This window comes from Cuculus canorus, chromosome Z, assembly GCF_017976375.1.
Source record: "Cuculus canorus isolate bCucCan1 chromosome Z, bCucCan1.pri, whole genome shotgun sequence".
In the NCBI taxonomy this organism is placed as follows: Eukaryota; Metazoa; Chordata; class Aves; order Cuculiformes; family Cuculidae; genus Cuculus; species Cuculus canorus.
This window is the reverse complement of record NC_071441.1, coordinates 18,709,322-18,728,963: the sequence shown is the minus strand read 5'-3', so window position 1 is coordinate 18,728,963 and position 19,642 is coordinate 18,709,322. Positions and strand designations below refer to the sequence as shown.

Here is a 19,642-nt window from a genome sequence, read left to right as displayed (position 1 = left end):
TGGCAGGAGTAAAATGACCACTTATTTTACTGTTTTTGCGTGTTTAAATCCTATAACCTAAACATCATCACATTGATAAAGTCTCTATTTCTTCTTAAAATCATTAAAAGATTGTGCTATGGGAGGCTGTTCAGTGTCTGCTTGACATATCTTTTTAGGACTTCTGCATTTGCTTTCTCGCATTATTCCTTCAGTTTCCTCTGGATATGCTGTTTGGTTTTTTTTCCTTGGTTGTTTACATGGGTTGATCCTATCTAAGCATGTACTTAAGTAAATAGGTACATCTTATATCTTGTAATCCTATTCTTTCCTCTAACTGTAGTTAGCAATTTCTCCCATCATTATCCTCTAGTGATAAAGATTTTAGTCAAGCTGGTGGTCTTTATTTTTACCTTTGATCCTTGTCCTGTCACGGCCATTGATTCCCTGTTAGATCTGGATAAGCTATCAGTTACTATTTTTATAAAATCTTTTTTTCTTTTGGTGAAAGGTTTCTTGATTCATCTTTTCCAACATGATGTGGGATTCCTCAGGGTTTCACCAGTGAGGGTCTGGCATGGAAAGGTTCTGTCGCAAGAAATCACGGCCTTTAGATGTGCTGTTTCAATCTGTTAACTTACGTTCTTCTGCTTCCTGCAGAAAATATCTTTCTTCTGGCTATTTCTGTGAGCAGGAGGGTTGAAGAGAGTTGCCTCTTGCTCCCTCAGTTTTCTTTTTCAGAAAGGTGACCAGTTCTTTATGTGTATTTGGAAACTATGGGAACTGAATGTGTGTGTGTATGTATGTATATAGGGGAATTAGAATTTTTTTTCATTTTTTGATGCTAAGAGTAACAAAAGAGCGCACAATGAATGAGTGCACTCATTATAAGTACCTGCTGCTGCTACATATTCAAAGCAGCTCTTAACAACTGTTTCTTTAATTTCCCAGGAGTATATGATTCTATGAAGCTGGAGATGTGCAGTTAGCACTGATTGCTGATTGTTAAGCTGAGGTGATCAGGCTCAAGAACTCTTCAGCAAGGGAAGGCAGAACTGAACTGAGCACAATCTTTCATCTGATCTTCCATTTCTCAATTCCCAATCCTTAGTTTCTGTTCTTGTTCTAAGCAGTGCAAAATGCTGGAAGAGCACTGCTTCCCAGATGGCAGCAACCATCTGCTGTATCTTGGATCTCTTTTCCTTGCTCAGCTGCTGCTGCTTCTCTTAAAGCAGAAGCAGTCCTGTAGCTCATGAGGACTGTTATCTGACTGCAAGTGAGTTATTTGGATTACTGGATGCTCAGTTTCCAATATCTTCTGTATTTTCAAGGTGTTTGCTGTTATCCTATGTTTAAACTGCGTTTCATTATAGGCACCTGATACCAATCTCTGTTTTTTGTAGGGGTGAAGTAGTAACAAGAAATACATAGGAGTTAACGATGGGAAAATGTTGAAGGAAAAGATAGACTTCTAACGTGTTCTGCTGTGAATTCACAGGTCACTATGAGCAGCAGGGTTTGTGTTTGTTGTTTGCTTTGCTGGTTGACTGCTGGAGTTTGCTGGGTCAGATTATTTTGTCAGAGAGTGGTCAGTCACGTTCAGCTTTTGAGGTGTTTCTGTTCTTGGAAGCTTTTCAAGACCGTAACGGATGATGCCCTGAGCAAGCCGCTATCTGAGTGGTGTCACCCATGCTTTGAGCTGGAGGCAACTTCATGGGGTTCCTTCCAAGCACCGGGAAGTGGAAAATGCAGCAGAACCTGTGGCTGGCAGGTGTAGTTCAAGCAGGGGCAGACTTAGCAAAGCTTGTGGAGTTTGGAAGCATGTGCAAAAGTTTCTGACGAGCCCTGAAACCGTGTTATGCTACAGAGAATGGTGGGCGGTGGGATGGAGATGGGGCTGGGGCTGGGAGGGGAGGAAGGGAGCTGCTAGGCCTGGACTGAGGCTGGCGTGGGGCTGAACTCTTTTCCTGCAGGAGGTTTTAAGGTGAGCAGACATTTTTAGATGCATTTCTCTGTGAGAGGTCAGGCTTCTAGAATCATTTAGCTACACTAGATAGGATTTAAAAGATAAAGACTTGTTTTCTTACCATTGTCGAGACCTGAAGCCCCAGCGGGGGTCTGGTTCTGGTTTGATGTCTGTGATGCAGCCCTAGTGACTGTTCAGAGCTTGTTGCTGCACCAGGTTGTGCTGAATCCAAAGGACATGTTTAACTGCCTGCTGCTTTCTCCCCTCCTGGCAGGTGTGCCAAGCTGTTGGTGAACTCCACTTTCACATGGTTGTTTGGGGTTATACCTACAGCTCCCTGCAGGGCAGGCTGTGAAGTTTGGAGTAGAAATGACTAAAAAATGGGTTTTCTTCTCTCTCCGATGCGTGCCTTATGCAGCAGTTCAGTTGTCGGTGTTGAGCAGACTGGTCTAGTGGGAGGTTGGAACTAGATGATCCTTAAGGTCCCTTCCAAGTCAAACCGTTCTATGATTCACATAACAAACTGAAACAATGAGCTTTACATGCCAGGGTGGGACTCTGCACAATTAGCAAAAGGCAATGTGCTAGATTAGATAAGACTAGACTAGTTCAGGTTAGAAAACTTCAAGGTGATCAAGTAAAAAACCTTAATGTAACACTGCCAAGTCTAGCACTAAACCATGTCTCCAAGTACCGTATCTACATGTTTTTTAAATACCTCCAGGGATGATGGTTCAGCTACCTCCCTGGGCAGCCTGTTACAGTGTTTGGTGTTAATGTTCGTGCTGAGCACAAACGTGCTTGTATTTGTTACCAGTTGTGTGCTTGCATTTAGAGAGCTCTTAGGAATGAGTTGTGTTTTCAACATATGAAAGGCTTCCTGTAGCCTTATTATTAGAGGAGAAGGGAGCTCTGTTGTCAGAGTATTTTTTAACATATCACTGGAATGCTTTTTTTCACTAACTATACGTAAGGGGAAAATCTGTGCATGTCAATAGGTTTCTTACTCTTATTAGAATAAGTTTCTTACTTTCTTATTAGACTTCACATGGCTGAACCTTCATTTGTCCATATGCATGTGATGGAAAAGTACCAGGAGAACACTGCTTATAGCTCCTTGTGCTACTTCTTCCTCATTTAAGGTGCTTTGTGAACTCTGTCTTGGGAAGGAGATTCATTACAAATAAAAAGAAACCTGTCTTGCAGAGAATGACTTTTAACAACCTAATTCCAAGCATAGGAGTAGTCCAGTTTTCATCCTTTCACTTCCCCTCCTACATAAAGATGTGAACCTACTACCTTCAGATAAAATATGTGTGTGTGATTTTTATAATAATGAATGTTGTCTTAATGTCATAAGTCAGTATGATTTTTTGTGTGTGTGTGTTTCTTCCTTACATTCATACCATAAAATAATTGTAATCTCCAGACAATTCTGAGCAACACTTCCGGTTTAGAAGTAAGTTTGAAATGTACACAGAACCAAGTTTATTCTATATGCATGAAAGAGCTGTTATTTCTCTTAAAGCATACACTGATTTTACAGCAGCCAAGTTATTCTTGTTACTGGCTCTTCAAACTTGTCTGAACTTCTTACCTGGGAGAAAAATCTCGGAGTTGTGCTCCTGAATATTTCAGAGCATAAATGCACATGCCTAATTTCCCAGAGAATCTCATCCATGTCGCTGTGTTTCTGTCATGAAAAAAACCAAACCAAAACCAAACAACTTCGATGCACCCTAGCATTATGTAGCACTTACTCTAGAATGAAGGTTTCTGTCTGTGCAGGAACTTGAGATGTGTAAGACAATACAGCTGAAGAATGGCTATGCACAGCAACAAAAATGACATGATAGACCTTAGTCTTGGAAAGAACCATTATGTTGCTTTGAGTTAATGATCCATGGGATTGAGGAGGATTTACGCTAATCGTTATGACTTAATGAGTCAAAATACACTCTTTTAAAAGCCCCTAAATACATATTTACATGGTACACTGGAAGTATTATGGTTGATCAGCTAAATAATGCAAGTAGTGCATAGACTTACACTGTTACAGCCTATCAGGGAAGTCTTAGAGATCATCTCTATTTTTGCATAAATACTGTTGAATTAAGATGGGATGATTCATATTATTTTATTTTCTGTGGTGCATCTTAGTAGTAAGTTCCACTTGACTCAGATATTCTGAATCTGGCATTCATTGCGAAGACAACAGGTCCAGCCAGCAGTGGTTTAATTTAGATTCTTAGTTAAAACACCTCAAAATGCATACAATATGCTTACTTCTTAGTTTGGCACTTCCTATGCTTTAATACATCTAGAAGAAATAGTTTAAATTGGTTAAATTGAAATGTTATGCTAGACAGTTGCTCTTAAACCCTTTTGTAAGGCTCACTTGGCAAGAGCTTGAACTGCAACTACCTTTTTTCTTCTAGTGTTTTTTTCCTACCCTCTCCGAATATACAGTTTGCCAAGGTATTGCCTGATCTCATGTTCTGTTGCTTTTGTTGCATGAGATCCTAGTTCTTTATGCCCTTAGTGTGTTTTATCCATGAAATACATGGACAGACCCATGCATTAGGAATGGGAAGTTAATCAGCTGTATGATGTTGTGTAATAGTGGGAATGAGAGATGGTTACAAACAGCAGTAACTGCAGTTGCAAAACTCATATTCTGATGCTGGATCCCTTCATACTTGCTTGTCTTACAGAGCCCTTGTCCTTTCTGATTGGCTTGTTGTTTAGCTGACTGGATCCTGCCCTTGACCATAGCTAGGAGTTCTCTGGGTCTGTATTCAGAAGCATCGTAGCTTGGTATAACACATTCATGATATTCTAGCATTTGCAGCTTGGATGTGAAGTACTGGCAGACATTCTGCTGGAAATAAGTCCAAGAAATAAGACAGTTGTGCAGCTGTAGTCTGTATTAAGGTATTTTATTCCTTCTTATGTTCTTTGTTTCTTATAAATAATTTCCTCCTTAAGCTGTTCATATAAGGGCTAAAGCTAACCTGAGGTTATGTTGTTTATGCTTTTTATTGAGACAGTTTTATTGTTTGCTACGTGCCTTAGTTTCAGATTTCTCCAAGACCAAATGTGAGAACTTTGTTCCTTTTTGAGGAAAAAAAAAAAGCCACAGTTGGTTGATTGATCCTTTCACCTTGTTTTTGTTTGTGCTGTATAAATGCTTTAAGGCCTTTTGTGTTTAACTTGCTATGGAAGAGAACCTCGCTTTATTTTTGAGTGTGATGTCTACTTTTTTTTTTTCTCCTTGATTCTGTTGCACACCAAGTGTGTGCCACAGAAAAAGACAGAACTTAAACTTCTGTAACTTCTGATTTTTTTTTGTTGTTGTTTGTGTTTGGAGTATTTTTTTGGATAGCAGCTCCCAAAAGTTAATTCTGGGGAGCTTTTCAGGTTAGTAAAATCTTTGTTTTAAGTAATTTTTAAAGCATTAACATTTATTTGCAGTCTGGTATGGTAAAGTCCAGTCCATTGTTTTCACACCCCCCCAGCTTGGAACCTGACAGCAAGTAGATTTTGTTGTGTAGCTGGTATCCTGTAAAGTCTAACAGTCTAACAAATAAATCTCACCTCCATAGAAATCAGGTTTAAAAACCAGATCTAGAATAAATACCTGTCTTTTTGTAAAAGAAAACAAAACAAATGTTCTAATAAATTATACTATTACATTACTAAGAGTTATCTTTCTTTTTTTTTTCTTTTAGATGATTGCAAAAGGAAAAAATGCTTCTGAGCTGTTTCCTTCTGTTGTGAAGAATGTTGCCAGTAAAAATATTGAGGTATTCCTGTTATGGAAAATGTGTTTATGAAAATGATATCTAATTGTATCGGACTTCAACGTAAACCATAAAATGTCTGCTATTTTTCAAGTAAAATTTCTCAGACTTTAATTTCAGCAACACCGTTATAGTAATACTTTAATGGGTAAATAAAGGAAACCTACTTGGAGATTTGGCTAGAGGAATGATAACTATTTACATTTAAAAAATAGATTAATTAGAGAAGTTTCTGAAGGTGTATAGTGGTAACACTGAGCAAAGGTACTGCAGTTATTTGAGATGTGGTGCGTCTTTGAGAAGGGATTGTGCTACCTGAAAAGGTCTACTGCAGATCAAGGTGGAGAGGTAAATTTTCACTTGTCTAATCATGTGTATTTGTGTCTCTGCATGAGGATTGCAGAGTGGTATAACTAACTTAGTTGAAGCTGTTATGAATTCAAGGTTAGACAAAATGTGATGTTACTAATGAAATTTAAACTAAATTTTTGTTTCACAATACTTAAATGTTCTTAAACATCCCATGCTGAGTCTTGTGCAATCCTGAAATATTCATCTGCACCACATACCTGTATACAGCAAAGTTCCTTAGTCGGAAAGATACTCTGCTGTTGACTCTCCGTGTTTTAAACACCTGGACATGGGAGCTTAGACTCTCCTGAAGTGGTCTTAGGAGAGGCCTGGCAGGATATCCTTTCCTCTGAGCCCTAAGTTTGCGTTCTATCCTTCTGTGCCTCTCTGGACCTCTAGGCTGGTGGTTTCTGTTATGGGCTTGGGAGAAGCCAGGGCAGGGTTGGAACTAGATGATCTTATTTAAGGTCCTTTCCAATCCTAACTATTCTGTGATTCTCTGATTACTCGCAAACCATCTTCCACTCCCTTTGTCTCTCTGTGCTTCTTGAGGGTCTGCAGGCAAGGTTTTATCACATAACCTAACGTTAAAAGCTTGTCACTCTTTATATTTTATGGGTCTTATATTTGAAACCAAAAAGACATGTGAATTCACGTGTTGTCCTCTATGTTGTAGTTAAAAATCCGTCATTACTTATTTTTCCACCATTTAATGTCAACGTGTATGCGTGCAAAGAGACTATTAAAGTGAAGGGAGTGTCCAGTAGAGCTAGCTGGCTGATTTCTTTATCAAGGTTAGTTAGATGGGGAGCTTAGGTTATAATGTAGCTAGACTTACAATCATCTAGTTAGCACTTCTGGGTCTCAGAAAGCTTTGTCATGGTCCAGTTTTTAGGAAATGATAAGAAATGACTGGATTAAGTCAAATTGTTTGTGCATTGGTACTGTTTTCTGAAAATGTTTTGACAAATTTTTGCCTGTCCTTAAGAATTCTGACACAAGTCTGTTGGTACAAATTGTTACAACGCACTAGCATAAAATACAACAGTTCATCTGAATGACTTTGTATCTGAGTGACTTTCCTGCCCAGAAATGGCTGCTGTGTTTTTTTTAATCAGGGCTGAATGCTCTGATAAGGGAAATGGAGGTGAAGAAGCAGTAGAACACGTTCATTGGTTTTAAGAGAAATAAAGGGCATCTTATTGTTTACAGAACTGCCTTGTGATTTTTGTTTTTATAAGTACATGGTGACCTCAACTTGATTATGTGCATCATGTTGTGGGTGGTAAGGATACAAAGAGTGACCTAATAAACAATTGGTGGTATAGAACAAAAATAAGTCTTGGTCAATAACTCATGGAGTTTGATGTGCTTATATTGATAAACTAATTAAACAAATCTGCCTGTGTTCCTCAAGCCTAATGTGCCCCTGTTATGATTAGTTTTATAGAAAGGAGCATTTTAACATTGAATGAAGGTAAATGGTAAAAGAATAGTGTAGTCACGAAGCTCTAAGTGCTTCCATTTCTAGTCACAGAGTGGTTTCAAGGAAAGGAGGCTTTCTTTGCACACCTGCAGTCATTCAGTGCATAGGCCTCTTGTGATCAATGTTGATTGCTGCTTGTCTGTAGCTGAACAACAAATAATTTAGTATGGTGTAACCTTCTGTGATTTAATATTATGCTTTTTGCCAGAATTGGCACAAAGATACATCTTCTGATAGTGACAGTAATTACTGCACAGCTGTAGTTGAGGGTCTTTCAGAATTTTCCATTATAAACCCCAATAGTAAAATGTAAAAAATGTTTTCAGTGCTTCCTGGGCATACAGTGTCCATGAGGGGGTAAAGTGAACTAAATTGAATACCCTCCTCCCCCAAAATCATACTGAGGTTTTCTTAATCTTTGAACACTGTATCCTTTGTAGTATGCTTATATTAGCTGCATCTTTTGAATGCTTTTAGTCAGGCAAAGGTGGTTCTAGTACCCTTTGCCTTTGTCCAAGACATAGTAAGAAGTGCTATTTTAATCAGATTTAATCAGGTAAGTTACCACTCTTCAGCTGGAAGTTATATTCTCTTTCAAATGTTTTACAGTATTTGATTTTTAGTTTCAAGATAAAGAAAAATGGGCTTATTGAATCCTGGGCTATTGCAGTTTAACCTATTTCTCCATAAGAAAAAAAACCTGAGGAATGCTCAGGTGGCTAGTTGCCACATGTCAGTTTCTTAGATTATTCAATTGTTTATTTACTAGTTGATATAAAGCAGTACTGTGTTATTAGCCTCATTTGTTAATTGGGTGGTATTGCAACATCTCAGGGAGTTTCTGTTAAAAGAATTAGTGTAAATCCTAAGGCATTTCAGAAGCATGTGAATACTCCAGTGATAATATTAACTGTCCCTTCAAAGAAAAAAATTGATGAAAATGTGCAATCTAGATCTTAGTTTTATGGAATTCTAGAACTTTCTGATAATGACATTCACTGTGTTTTCCTTTTCAGATAAAAAAGCTTGTATATGTTTATCTGATGCGTTACGCAGAGGAGCAGCAAGACCTAGCATTATTGTCCATTAGTACTTTCCAGCGTGCTTTAAAAGTGAGTGACTACTGACAATATTTCATAGAGAATTGGGAGCTGGTTACAAAAATAAAAATATCGGTGTAAAGTGTGGTCTGGTAAACACAAGCATGTAAATATCTGCATCTGATTAAGTAATTTCAGGTTATTTCATTGACAAAGTTTTTTGAGCTACTGCAGACCTCATCAAACAGCTAAGCCTATGTGAAGTAAAATCACTTCACTAAAGAAAAGCAGCAGATTAGTGCTCTCAGTTTTACATGCCCAACATGTAATTTCTCACGCCTTTTCTCTTTTCCAGGTAGCTTACGTATGTAGAAAGATAACCCTGTTATTACCCTGAACCACCAGTATTCCTTTTAGTTTGTGTAAAAGATGTTTGTATACAACCGAGAATTGGAATATAGTATAGACAGTAGTGCCTAAATTAAAATATTCAATGTGTTGCACATGCTACTTTTTTACTAAAAACACTGAAGAAATAGCATTTTGTATTGTTTTGTTTCATACTCAAAACACATGGGAAATAAGGTTAGAGAGCGAAGATTAGGTTGCCTTTGACATTTGACCATGAAGAAAACAAAAGCTTCAGTCTCTGTCCTTAAGTTTGGCCACTTTCTGTAATATGAGAAGGTTGATGTTTTTCTTGTACTCTTCTTGTAAGGCTACTCTAGATTCATAATTGACTTCTGTCATGTCACTGACCTGGACCTTTCATATTGTTGGAAAATTTTGCCATTGTAGAGCCAGGTGTGCAACAGTAGGAGCATCCCACTACTGACTAAAGAGCTTTCTGCCGTTTCCTTTCAGCCTTTATCTCAATGTCATTTGTACTGACTTTACTACCTGTGACGACCACGAAAAGCTAAAATTCAAATGACTTTGTATCCTATATTTTTAATGATATGTATATGATGAACATAAGTTTTTTTGAATGTAACTTTTTAAAAAGCTGCAGATAGTGGGAGAAAAATAGGAGAGGGAGTAACTCAAATGTTGCGCCTGTGCATAACTCAAAAAGAAGCAGTGGTGTGAGGAGGAGGTAGACTCCAAGCTAGCTGAGATTTTCAGCAACTAAGGAAATTACTAAGCCTGCTGTGGAAGAAAGGCAACTAATTAATTCTTGCTGTTCACTTTCTGTAACATTTTGTTTCTGTTTTTGTAATGAAGATTATAATTCACCTTTATGTGTGGAAACTTTTTCTCCCTCTTTAAGGTATTTTAAACTTTTGTGATTGGAGATGAACTTTACAAATTCTAAGAACAAGTTATGTTTCCAGAAATTGTCGAATTAGGTGCTTTTATCATCCAGATACCTACTGTTCAGAAGCTGCTAAGATGTAGGATACTAAGAGGAAAGTTTAGATGGGCTGACTGTTTAGTAAAGCAGTCTGAAAATCTACATTACCAGCTCTGTCTTTGGGAGAAATGTTCTTTGGGAAGTTCTTCTCTGGCAGACAGTAGGCTGATTTAATGCTGCTGCAATTTCAGTTTGCTAGATTTTAGGGGATTTTGTACTTGATGAAGCAACATTTTGCCATGTGTCCGGAGCCTGTGATTAATGGATGATGTTTAACATAACAGTTCCTCCAAATACAGATGTTTTGTGCTATTACTGGATCTCCCAGCTAACCCTAGCATTGTAAAAGTACAACAAGTACTGGGATGACAGACGAGAGGGTAGGAAATACAAGCCTCAAAACATTTAGTTTAGTATTTTGATGTGTTCTTAAGAAAATTGATTTTGTTAAGTTGAAATCGTATGGTGAAGCATAAAATGGATGTGTTGTCAAGAACTTGAGTAGGTGTATCACAACTGAGAACCCTGTTTTCTTTTGACAGTTCTTACTTATACGTAATAAAACTAGATGGAGGTGTGTTTCTCTGAACACCTGAATTCCACTTGCAGAAAATATTTCAGACCATTAAATAAACTAGTCTTTTTTTTACCCATCATTCCCATATTTTGCTTGTCAAAGGGAGTTATGTTAATGTTTTCCTTTGCCAAATTTCCAGATTTTCATAATGTTTCAATGTTTTTTTCCTTACTTTCTTTTACTTCTTTTTGGTTGTTGAAAGTTTGTGTGAATTTTGGCACATTTTCTTATTAATACGGCCTTAGCATGCAAGCTTGACTGGTAGACAGATGTACGTATTTTAATGTGTGGTTGCTAACTAGAGTAAACACTGCAGAGAATTTAATGATGCATTGCTGCACTATCTTATTTTGTTTCTTCCCTTCTTTAGGATCCTAATCAGTTAATCCGCGCAAGTGCTTTAAGAGTTCTATCCAGTATACGTGTCCCAATTATTGTTCCTATTATGATGCTTGCTATTAAGGAAGCCTCTTCTGATTTATCTCCTTATGTGAGGAAGAACGCAGCCCATGCAATCCAAAAGCTGTACAGGTAAGTAATTCTGACAAATTCTGAAAAGCTATTTTAAAATAGTTATGGGCTGTGTTTATTAAGTCTACTGGAGGGATTGAGGTCTCTGATATATCAGATCTGTTCCTTAAAAAGTGTGCAGAATGTATAGATGTTCTGTCACTCAAGTGATTTAATTAGAATTCAGGAAAGTCTCTTGCATACTGGAATAATAGGATAACTATGAAGAGATTAAAAAAAGAAACAAATACACAACCTTTTGTTTTTAATATATCTGTTATTGTCATCATCTACTTAGCAACTATTTTGATGGATATTCTCAGAACTGAAGATCTCTGTGTTTACTATCTTTCATCTTGAAGGCATTTACTCTAGTTTGCAGTACAGGTAACAAAAAATTCATAATAGAAATCTAAATCTTCCTAATCTAAATCTAAACGTGCAAATCCAAATCCTCCAAATCTTCCTCTTGTCTCTTCAGAAATTCTGTTTGTGGAAGAATTCTTACAAAGAGGTTTACACAGGTGGGGGCAGCAAAACCTGTACCTTTCCAAAACAAAAGCAGGCATTTATTCTCCTACTTGTTTCACCTTTATTTTACCGGTGCTAGAAAGAGGAGGGTGAGATGTTAGGGATTCCAAATCAGGGAGCCTGAGGCTACTGCTTTTCCATACCCCTTCAACCAGTTGTGAGGCTGAGCATGTATTCCAAATGGGCACATACAGGGATGTGTACAACATACATGCATGCAGCCTTTTGTACGGAGCAGCGCAGGCAGAAGACAGCGCTCATACAGACAAAACCAGCACCAACAATCTCTTCTGTTACGCACTTACTGATCAAGGTGCAGGCCTGTAAGTGGACCTATATATGTAACATATGGATTATCCAGTAATGATCGTAGATGCTTTGTCTTTCCAGTAACTGGCTGTGGATCCCCAGTTTCTCCCAGTTGCTGACACTGATACTTAAAAGTGCATGATGCTTACAACCCTGTGGTGCTTGCTGTTACAGACCCACTCAGGGTGGGAGCATATGTGTGTCTTTCACTCAAACACTGTGAATCCCACCATAGCTGGATTTAGAAACTCAAAACTACGCAGTAGCTGGCTTTTATAGCCCCATATTTTCAGTTGTCGCCCACTGGGTGGAGGGGAAGCCGGGGAGAAAAACAGAGAGATTGAGAGATACAAATAGGTATCTTTGTCAACCTTCAGACCTTACTGTCTCTCCAGTAGTTGGCCTGCATGCCCTGGTCCGTCTTGTAGCAGTGATCTCCAGTTGTCTTATTTGGAGACATGTACATGTGTCCAGTCCAGACCTATGGCCTCACTTCAATACTTGGCTTCCCAAAAAATCCAGTCTGATTTAATATTCTCTAGGGATCACACACTGACATACATACTTGCTCCAGTGGCCGGTACTGTAGTCATATGGATCCCTATAACCCATGGCCTGACTCCAGTTGCTGAACCTTAGACCGCCATCTTGTGTGTGCACACAGAACTGAGACTGTCTTTTCCAAAAAAATAGTTAGAAATGAGAGTTTGATGAGAAAGTAGATAGACTGTGGTCCTGAAGGGCAGGGCATGGCGAGATAAGTATGCTGAGCAGCAAAGTGTTTGCGTACAGCTAGCTCCTTCTATGCATCTATCCCTCTGTTTTCCTATGCATGTTCCTCCTGAAGTCATCCAGATCCCTCACTTTCCCTGCCTTTTAAATTTCCCTGCCTATTAAATCCCATAATAAGTCCTGTACAATCCAAAAATGCTCCTTCTGATATCCCATACTAACTCATAGCCCCGTATCTATTAACACCTCTAAGTCATGGTAAGCTTATTTCAGGACTATATGGCTGATGACTTCTCAGTGGCAGCTCTTTGAAGAACCTAGTCAGGGGCTCCTTCTTGCTGGTGACTGGTTTTTTTTTTTCATTCCCCCCATGAGCAGAATACTGTTGTGTGATGACCATGGGAGAAGCTCAGTCAGAATATTATTGGAGTTCCCCCACCTCTGCACTCTTCAGTGGGCAAACAAGCCTTTTATCGTGTAACCTCACAAGAAGGAATGGATTTTTAAGTCCCTTCCTGCAATTCAAGTAGTTTATTTTTTGTTAGCGTCTGGGTCCAAGATAGAAAAGACGTTTGGGCCTGAATTATTCTGTATACACAGAATGTAATTTGATTTCCTGATAGTATCAAAAGTATTTGGAGAATTTTGGCAGAAATGATCTGTTAGTGCCAGCAAGGCACAGCAGTATCTGGATAACAGGCTATTTCGTGGAATTTTAATTAAAATTGGTGCTTCCACGTCTTCTATTCATGACAGGTAAATTTTATTTTACTATTCCAGATTAAAGAGCTTATTGGTGGTTGGAGCAAAACTGGAAGATACTGGAATCTAACTTGATTACTAAAAGACCTTTTATTCATCCTTCATCCAATGTCCAGATATGGTGGCATCTTCAAATATAACATAGTTTTTTCCTATCCATGGTTCGTACGGTATGTCATGCTTACATGATGTCAGTGGCAAGATTTTAAAATCATCCTTGCAAATACCATAAAAAGGTCTTTTTTTGTGGTAGAAGATACAAGACGTGGTGAAAAATACAGCAGCACTATCTGAAGAAAGTGGCCACAGGCAGGCCTAGAGTATTTAATAGGTAGTCTCAGCAGATATTTCAACAAGAATCACGACTGGCAGCTCTACAGTGCAGTGATACAGATTACAGAGATACAGGTGGCAGGGCTGTCTGTTGGCCTATTTGTAATGAGCAAGTTGTTTCAGAAGGCTTGCTGTGAAGTGGGTTAAAATCAGAATTCTGAAGGGGATGGAATTTTGATGCAAACATCAGTCAACAGTTTATATACCGTTCTACATCTAACTACTTTATTTTCTGTGAGCGTTTTAGTTAGAAGAAATAACAGTTTATTCTAATAATCTGTATGCTCCATTTACTCTTTGTTTTCCATGAGTTCTCTACCTGTTTGATAGTCCTGTAGTTCAGTTAGTTCTCTGGATAGACTTCTGGATGCAGGTTCAATACTCCAATCTTCCTTGCATTTAGTGTCATGGTGTTTGGATGGATGTCTGCCCTAGAAGAGCTTGTTCGTTAGTGATTCAATCAATTCTACCAGCAGGAAGCTTACATATCAAACAGAAAAGATTTCAGGCATAGTGTGAACAGCAACATTTTGTGCCCAGTGCAATCAACATTACCAGGTACCATTGCAGTAATTTTATCATTGAAAATGTCAGACCTCTTCCTTATTTTGCTCAGAGTGCATTTCCAGGCTGTTAGAATCTTGTGTCTATCAACAGAAGACTCTTGGTGTATACTTGCACCTGCTTGCCGTGAGATCTGGAGAAGGACTTCTAAAAAGTCCCATCACTAGTATTAATAGATTCCATACTATTACTAGTAGATACCATAGTTGAAGCAGAACCCTCTAAGCTCTTTAGCATATTCTTTTGTTTTCTTTCCAAGAATGCTGCCTTTCTTATTTAAGACGTCAGCAAAGAGGAAGAATGTAAATTCAGTTATCAGACCCTTTACTGAATGTTTTCTTGATCACATTAAGAAGGGAGTAGCTTTTGGTGTTTATTAGTGATAAGTACTCACTTCTTTCTCTCTTTAAATTTTATACCAATTTTGAACATTTGAAATAAGATCCATTAGAAAGAATTTTGGCTGTTTTCCTTTGGGGGTTTTGGTTCTAGGCAGAAGATCCAGTAAACATTTTCTGACAAAATTAGAAGATGGAACAAAAGGTGATCATAGAAGTACTCACAGAGCAATGTGCTATTGCTTTGTTTATGCAGATGGTAGCTTCTAACAAAGTTTTGTTATCTGTTTAGCGAGTTCTGTTGTGAGGTATTAGAGCCTTAGCAAAGTAGCTTGCAACTAGATACTCATACTGTGAATCTATAGCTGGAAAGCATATAGTGTGCATTAGTGCAGTTCATCCCTCAGCATCAAAACTGAAGTGTACAATAATGACCAAAATACTTGCATACTTATCTGTAATTGTACCCACATTGAAATGACTTTTCAAAGGCACAGAACCACACATCTGTATTGCTCTTTGTATATTCTCCCTCTTTGTATTTTCATCTACTTTGTCTTTGAATTCTTCTGTGCTGTATAGATCCATGATGAAGAAACAGCTGGAATGAAAAGTTGATCCTTACCTACCTAAGAAGCAAATTTGACAGTCATAGATGTTTCTGGGAAACTTTGCTCTGCAAAGGATGGTGCAAAGATTGTTGTTTGCGAATTTTATTTCTTCTGTTTTTTCTATTTGTTTAAGACTTTCATCAGCTTGCATACCAATTTTGCATACGTACACTTTTGCATACCAACTTTGTATATGTACACTTGAATACAGTGTCCAAATTCTTTAGTTCCAATACCTCTGACAAAAATTAGTGTAGTTAAAGTGCCTTACTTGAAGCGTTATATTGATTATTAGGTAATAAAGGCATGATTCTGCTTTGTTCTGGTGTTCATTCGCTGTTGAATTAATTCATGCTGAAATTCTCTTCTTTTGCACTGAGATCCTTGCGACTTAACATCTGAAGCTCAGTCAAGTTCTCCCTAGTGGTTTAGCCTGTCTTAATGTTTCTTAAATCCTAAAATTTTTATGAGTTTAAGTATTAAGTTTCTTATAAAACACGCAGAAGTGGTATAACATAGAGATAATCTTTATAATTTAATTTTATACTCCCTCAATTCAGTTCTATATTCCATAATTATCTTTATTTTTTGTCAAGTGCTTTAACAATCAGTTCTTTGGAATACTTTGTTTTTCTGGAAGTGATTTCTTCAGTGTTTTTGGTTCCTAGCTTGTGTCTAAAGGTCAACAAACCTAACCTCTTTTAATTTCTGATGTTTGACCAAATGAGTAAAAAGAACTTTTATTTTTCCTTCTAGTCTTGATCCAGAGCAAAAGGAAATGTTAATTGAAGTGATAGAAAAGCTTTTGAAGGATAGAAGTACGGTAAGGAACTGTATACTATTGGATATGCATATATTTTTAAAGAGTTTACTCCTGAGGCTGCCATTCAGCAGTACATAATATACTCTCCTACCCTTGCTGATGTGGTTTTATGTGGTTTTATATAGAACTATAATTCTGTATTTATGCATTATACTATGACTGTAGTAGTGATTATCTCCTTTAGTAAGACTGGTAATTTTACATGCATCATGGGTATTCTTAATATGTTTTTGGTAACACATTTTTTATGTATTCTTTAAACTTAATTTTGTTATTTAATTATATGAATCAATGTGCAAGTGTCCATGTGTGAACATTTTTTCATTGGAAAAGTAGCTAGGTCATTTTAATTTTTTTCATATACTATAAGAATAAATAACGTATATACAATGCACAGGATGCCTGTTGACATCAGTCTGTACAGCTGTTAAACGATACTTGCTGTGCTCTTGTTCATTCTTGCAAATATCCCCAATTCCACATTGGTAAGTAAAACTGATGTCCTGGGATAATTCCTGTAAATTTAACACTCCTGTTATATTTTGGCTACCCTGTACAGGTACAGGTTTTCTGTATGAATTCCTGGATGTCTCACTATGGCCACACACTTTATTTTTCTTCCTGTACCTTACAAACAAGTTTCTCTCATCTAAGCCAGGAGGGTAATTGGGCAAGGAGTCAAAGATAGACTTCAAATAGAAAACAGTTGTAAATAATACTATTCCCTTGTTCTTCTTGTTGAGATTACTAAGTTAGTAAATGTAATCCTTTTTGAGTGATTGGAAATTTTACTAGGTACTAGGTAGTGTGTTGCTTCATCTCCTATTTGCCAAATGTTTTTGTAACACACAGGATTATATCACATGTTCTAGAACAGTCCAAGTGTTCAGGACATAAACAGTGCTGTTCTTTAAAAGATGTCTTGCAGCTTCCACTGAAGGGTTATTGAAGGAGAGTGTCAGAGCTTAATGGCTCAGGAGACTGTAAATCAGTTAGTTAGTTCTCCTGACTGCATCTATGCTTGACCTGTACTCGTTTGTCAGAGGCCTTTGTGCTTCTGTGGAGTTGCCCCCCAGTGGTTCTTTGTGTATTTTCTTTTCACGGTTCATGCTCTTGGTGTGCATGCAATCTCTGAATGCGAGATTAAATTCTTTATACCTGTGGAGGCATAAAGAGCTGAGAAGCCATCTTTGTTTCTTTTTATTACTAATGGCAGGAAAATAAAATATCTGAGTTGTCACTTTGTTTTCTAGACCTTATTGCTTATGGTAAATGGCAAGTTATCCAACAGGTAGTCATTTAACATTTATTTTAACAGAATGATAGAGGAAAAAAGTATGGAGTAGGCTTGCATCTTCTTTTTCTCCAGCACGCTGATCCTGGCACTTGGAGTTACTCGCAAGGGGATTAGTGCTTGTTGCTTACTGTCTGCCACAATTCCTGTGACACTGAATGATGGACATAGTATTATGAAGATTTAGCAGAAACAAGTCAGTTACGCTATTTTGTCTACATTCCAGAAGCTGATAATAATGGTCTAGAATTGGGTCTTGTGGACCTTTTTGGAGACATAATATTGTTAACTGCTGCAACTTTTTCCTCCCTCTAATTCCTCTTGATGTATTCCCTAGCGAGACCTGATTCCAGCCTAAGCTGAGATATCTCAGCTTCTGCAGTCTTACTTTTTCAGGAAGTGGTATGAAGAATTATTATTCAAAAAAAGAACCATACAAGTATCTCTTCAGGATTCTCTGAATCAAGAATCAAGTATTCATATGTGCTCTTTCATCTCAGACTCTGCAGCTTGTTGTGATCTAAAGAGGGTTGATCTCTGTTTAGTCCTTGATAGGCTTAGGAAAACTAGTCTAGCATGGAACAGCTTCACCCTAAGTAGTTATCTTTTTGTCATGTTCCCAGAAAGCCTCCACGTTTACTAACAGAAAATGCATAGTGCACAAGTGGTTTTTTTTGGCTGGTAGCTCCAGTCTGAATAAGCTTATTAGTTGCTATTAATTGGAGAACATAGCAATTTCTTTAGTGTGGAGGAAACGGAGTGCCACTTGTTGTTACTTTTAGCTTTTAAAATTGAAGGAGATGCAGCTGCTTATGGGTAGTGGTCCTTATGTACAGGTGGGTACATACCTAGCCTGTGTAGCCTTAGGCTGGCTACTTTTTAGTTCTTATTTAAGTTCCTCTTGTGAAATCTGTTTTAATTTGAACTGCCTTTTTTGTATTCTCTTAAGGGAAGCTGAATTTCATACACAGTGTAAAAGAAAAAGCTCCTTCTACATTCTTAAAGACAAAAACTTCTAGAAAATATTTTGCCCTCTTTTGTGAAGAAATTTGGGTTTGTTGCCACAGGTATTCTAGAAATGGATCCAAGCTGTACGACAACAGCATTTTGTCATAGCCTTGTGAAGGGCATGTGTTTTATTAATGGTATTTCTCAGGTTTGGAACTTCCATTGGGTATTCCGGCAGATGGCCTGAAATTAGTAGAGTGATAATGTGGAACTCAGACCACGAGTGTTTACTTGACACTAATCTTTGGATTCCTTCAATCTAAATGCATAGAAGCTGTTCCCTTATATCAACAGTAGTTGGTATTTCCTGATAGTTTTAATCTGATATCAACATGTCAGTTTGTGGGGAAGTGGTGGTGTGTTCTTGAAATACCGTCTTTACTAGAGTGGGAGAATCTTAGCGACTTGCGGAATTTTTGAACATCAATGGCTCTCCACCTTTTTTCCCCTTGATGGGAATGTCAGGTTTCTTTCAGTGTTTCTTTGTACTTAATTGCTGGTAATCCTCAGAGAAGCCATAGTGCGGTGTATCTGATAACTGTATGCATGAAAGTCCGAATGTGATCTTTTTGTTGTTTTTTTTTCTTCTTACTCCATTTATTTTAGACCTGTTTGGAGGAAAAGTGTAATTAACATGAAAGATGTATATAACAGTTGAATATTGCTCAAGTGATGTTTGAGAATTTGGTTTAATTAAAAATTTTAGCTCATAACTTGCTTGTTTTCTGTAAGCATTTCACTTCACGCAGGGTTTCTTAAAAGTTATGGACATAATTTCTACATTAAAGCGAGTTAGAATTGCTACTAAACATAGATGCCTCAAAATTTAAACAAACCAGGAATTTGTTTTTAATGCAGTTTATGTTGCAGAGAAAAGGCCCAATGTATTTAAATGTCAGAGTTGCTTTGCATATGAAATAGCAAGAAACTGTCTGTGTGGGAATTTTACTACAGTAAAATTAAGCCATTTTACCAGACTGTGCAAAATGTTCATTTTTTAGGTCTCAATCAGTAATAAATTTTAATATAAGCTGAGGTAAGCAAAGTTTAAAATAAGATGAGATCTAACCATAACCCAGCACTTCATTAAAATTTCTTGTGAGATAAATGAAAGATCACTCTACTTAAGTGACTTAACACCAAGATTCAATTAAAAGCCAAGCTCTTAGTTAATCTAAGATGCAAAATTATCAAGTGCAAACCATCGTTAACATACTCTCAAAGGGTAGCTAACTGGGAATTGAGGAGTGTCTCAACAAAGCTGTGATTTT

At 37.5% G+C, this 19,642-nt stretch overlaps 1 protein-coding gene across 3 annotated transcripts in view; it reads left to right on the top strand.

Annotated features, from left to right (window-relative positions):
* The window catches only part of AP3B1 (adaptor related protein complex 3 subunit beta 1), a 164,863-nt gene that overhangs the window by 12,882 nt on the left and 132,339 nt on the right, over nt 1-19,642 (top strand). For all 3 annotated transcript variants that reach the window (XR_008447714.1, XM_054053905.1, XM_054053906.1), the window contains exons 3-6: nt 5,677-5,751; nt 8,602-8,697; nt 10,927-11,087; nt 16,003-16,069. Coding sequence is in view for 2 of the 3 variants with exons in the window: in XM_054053905.1 (XP_053909880.1) it covers nt 5,677-5,751; nt 8,602-8,697; nt 10,927-11,087; nt 16,003-16,069 (399 nt within the window). In the remaining variant the exon portion in view is untranslated. The remainder of the gene's footprint in view (nt 1-5,676; nt 5,752-8,601; nt 8,698-10,926; nt 11,088-16,002; nt 16,070-19,642) is intronic.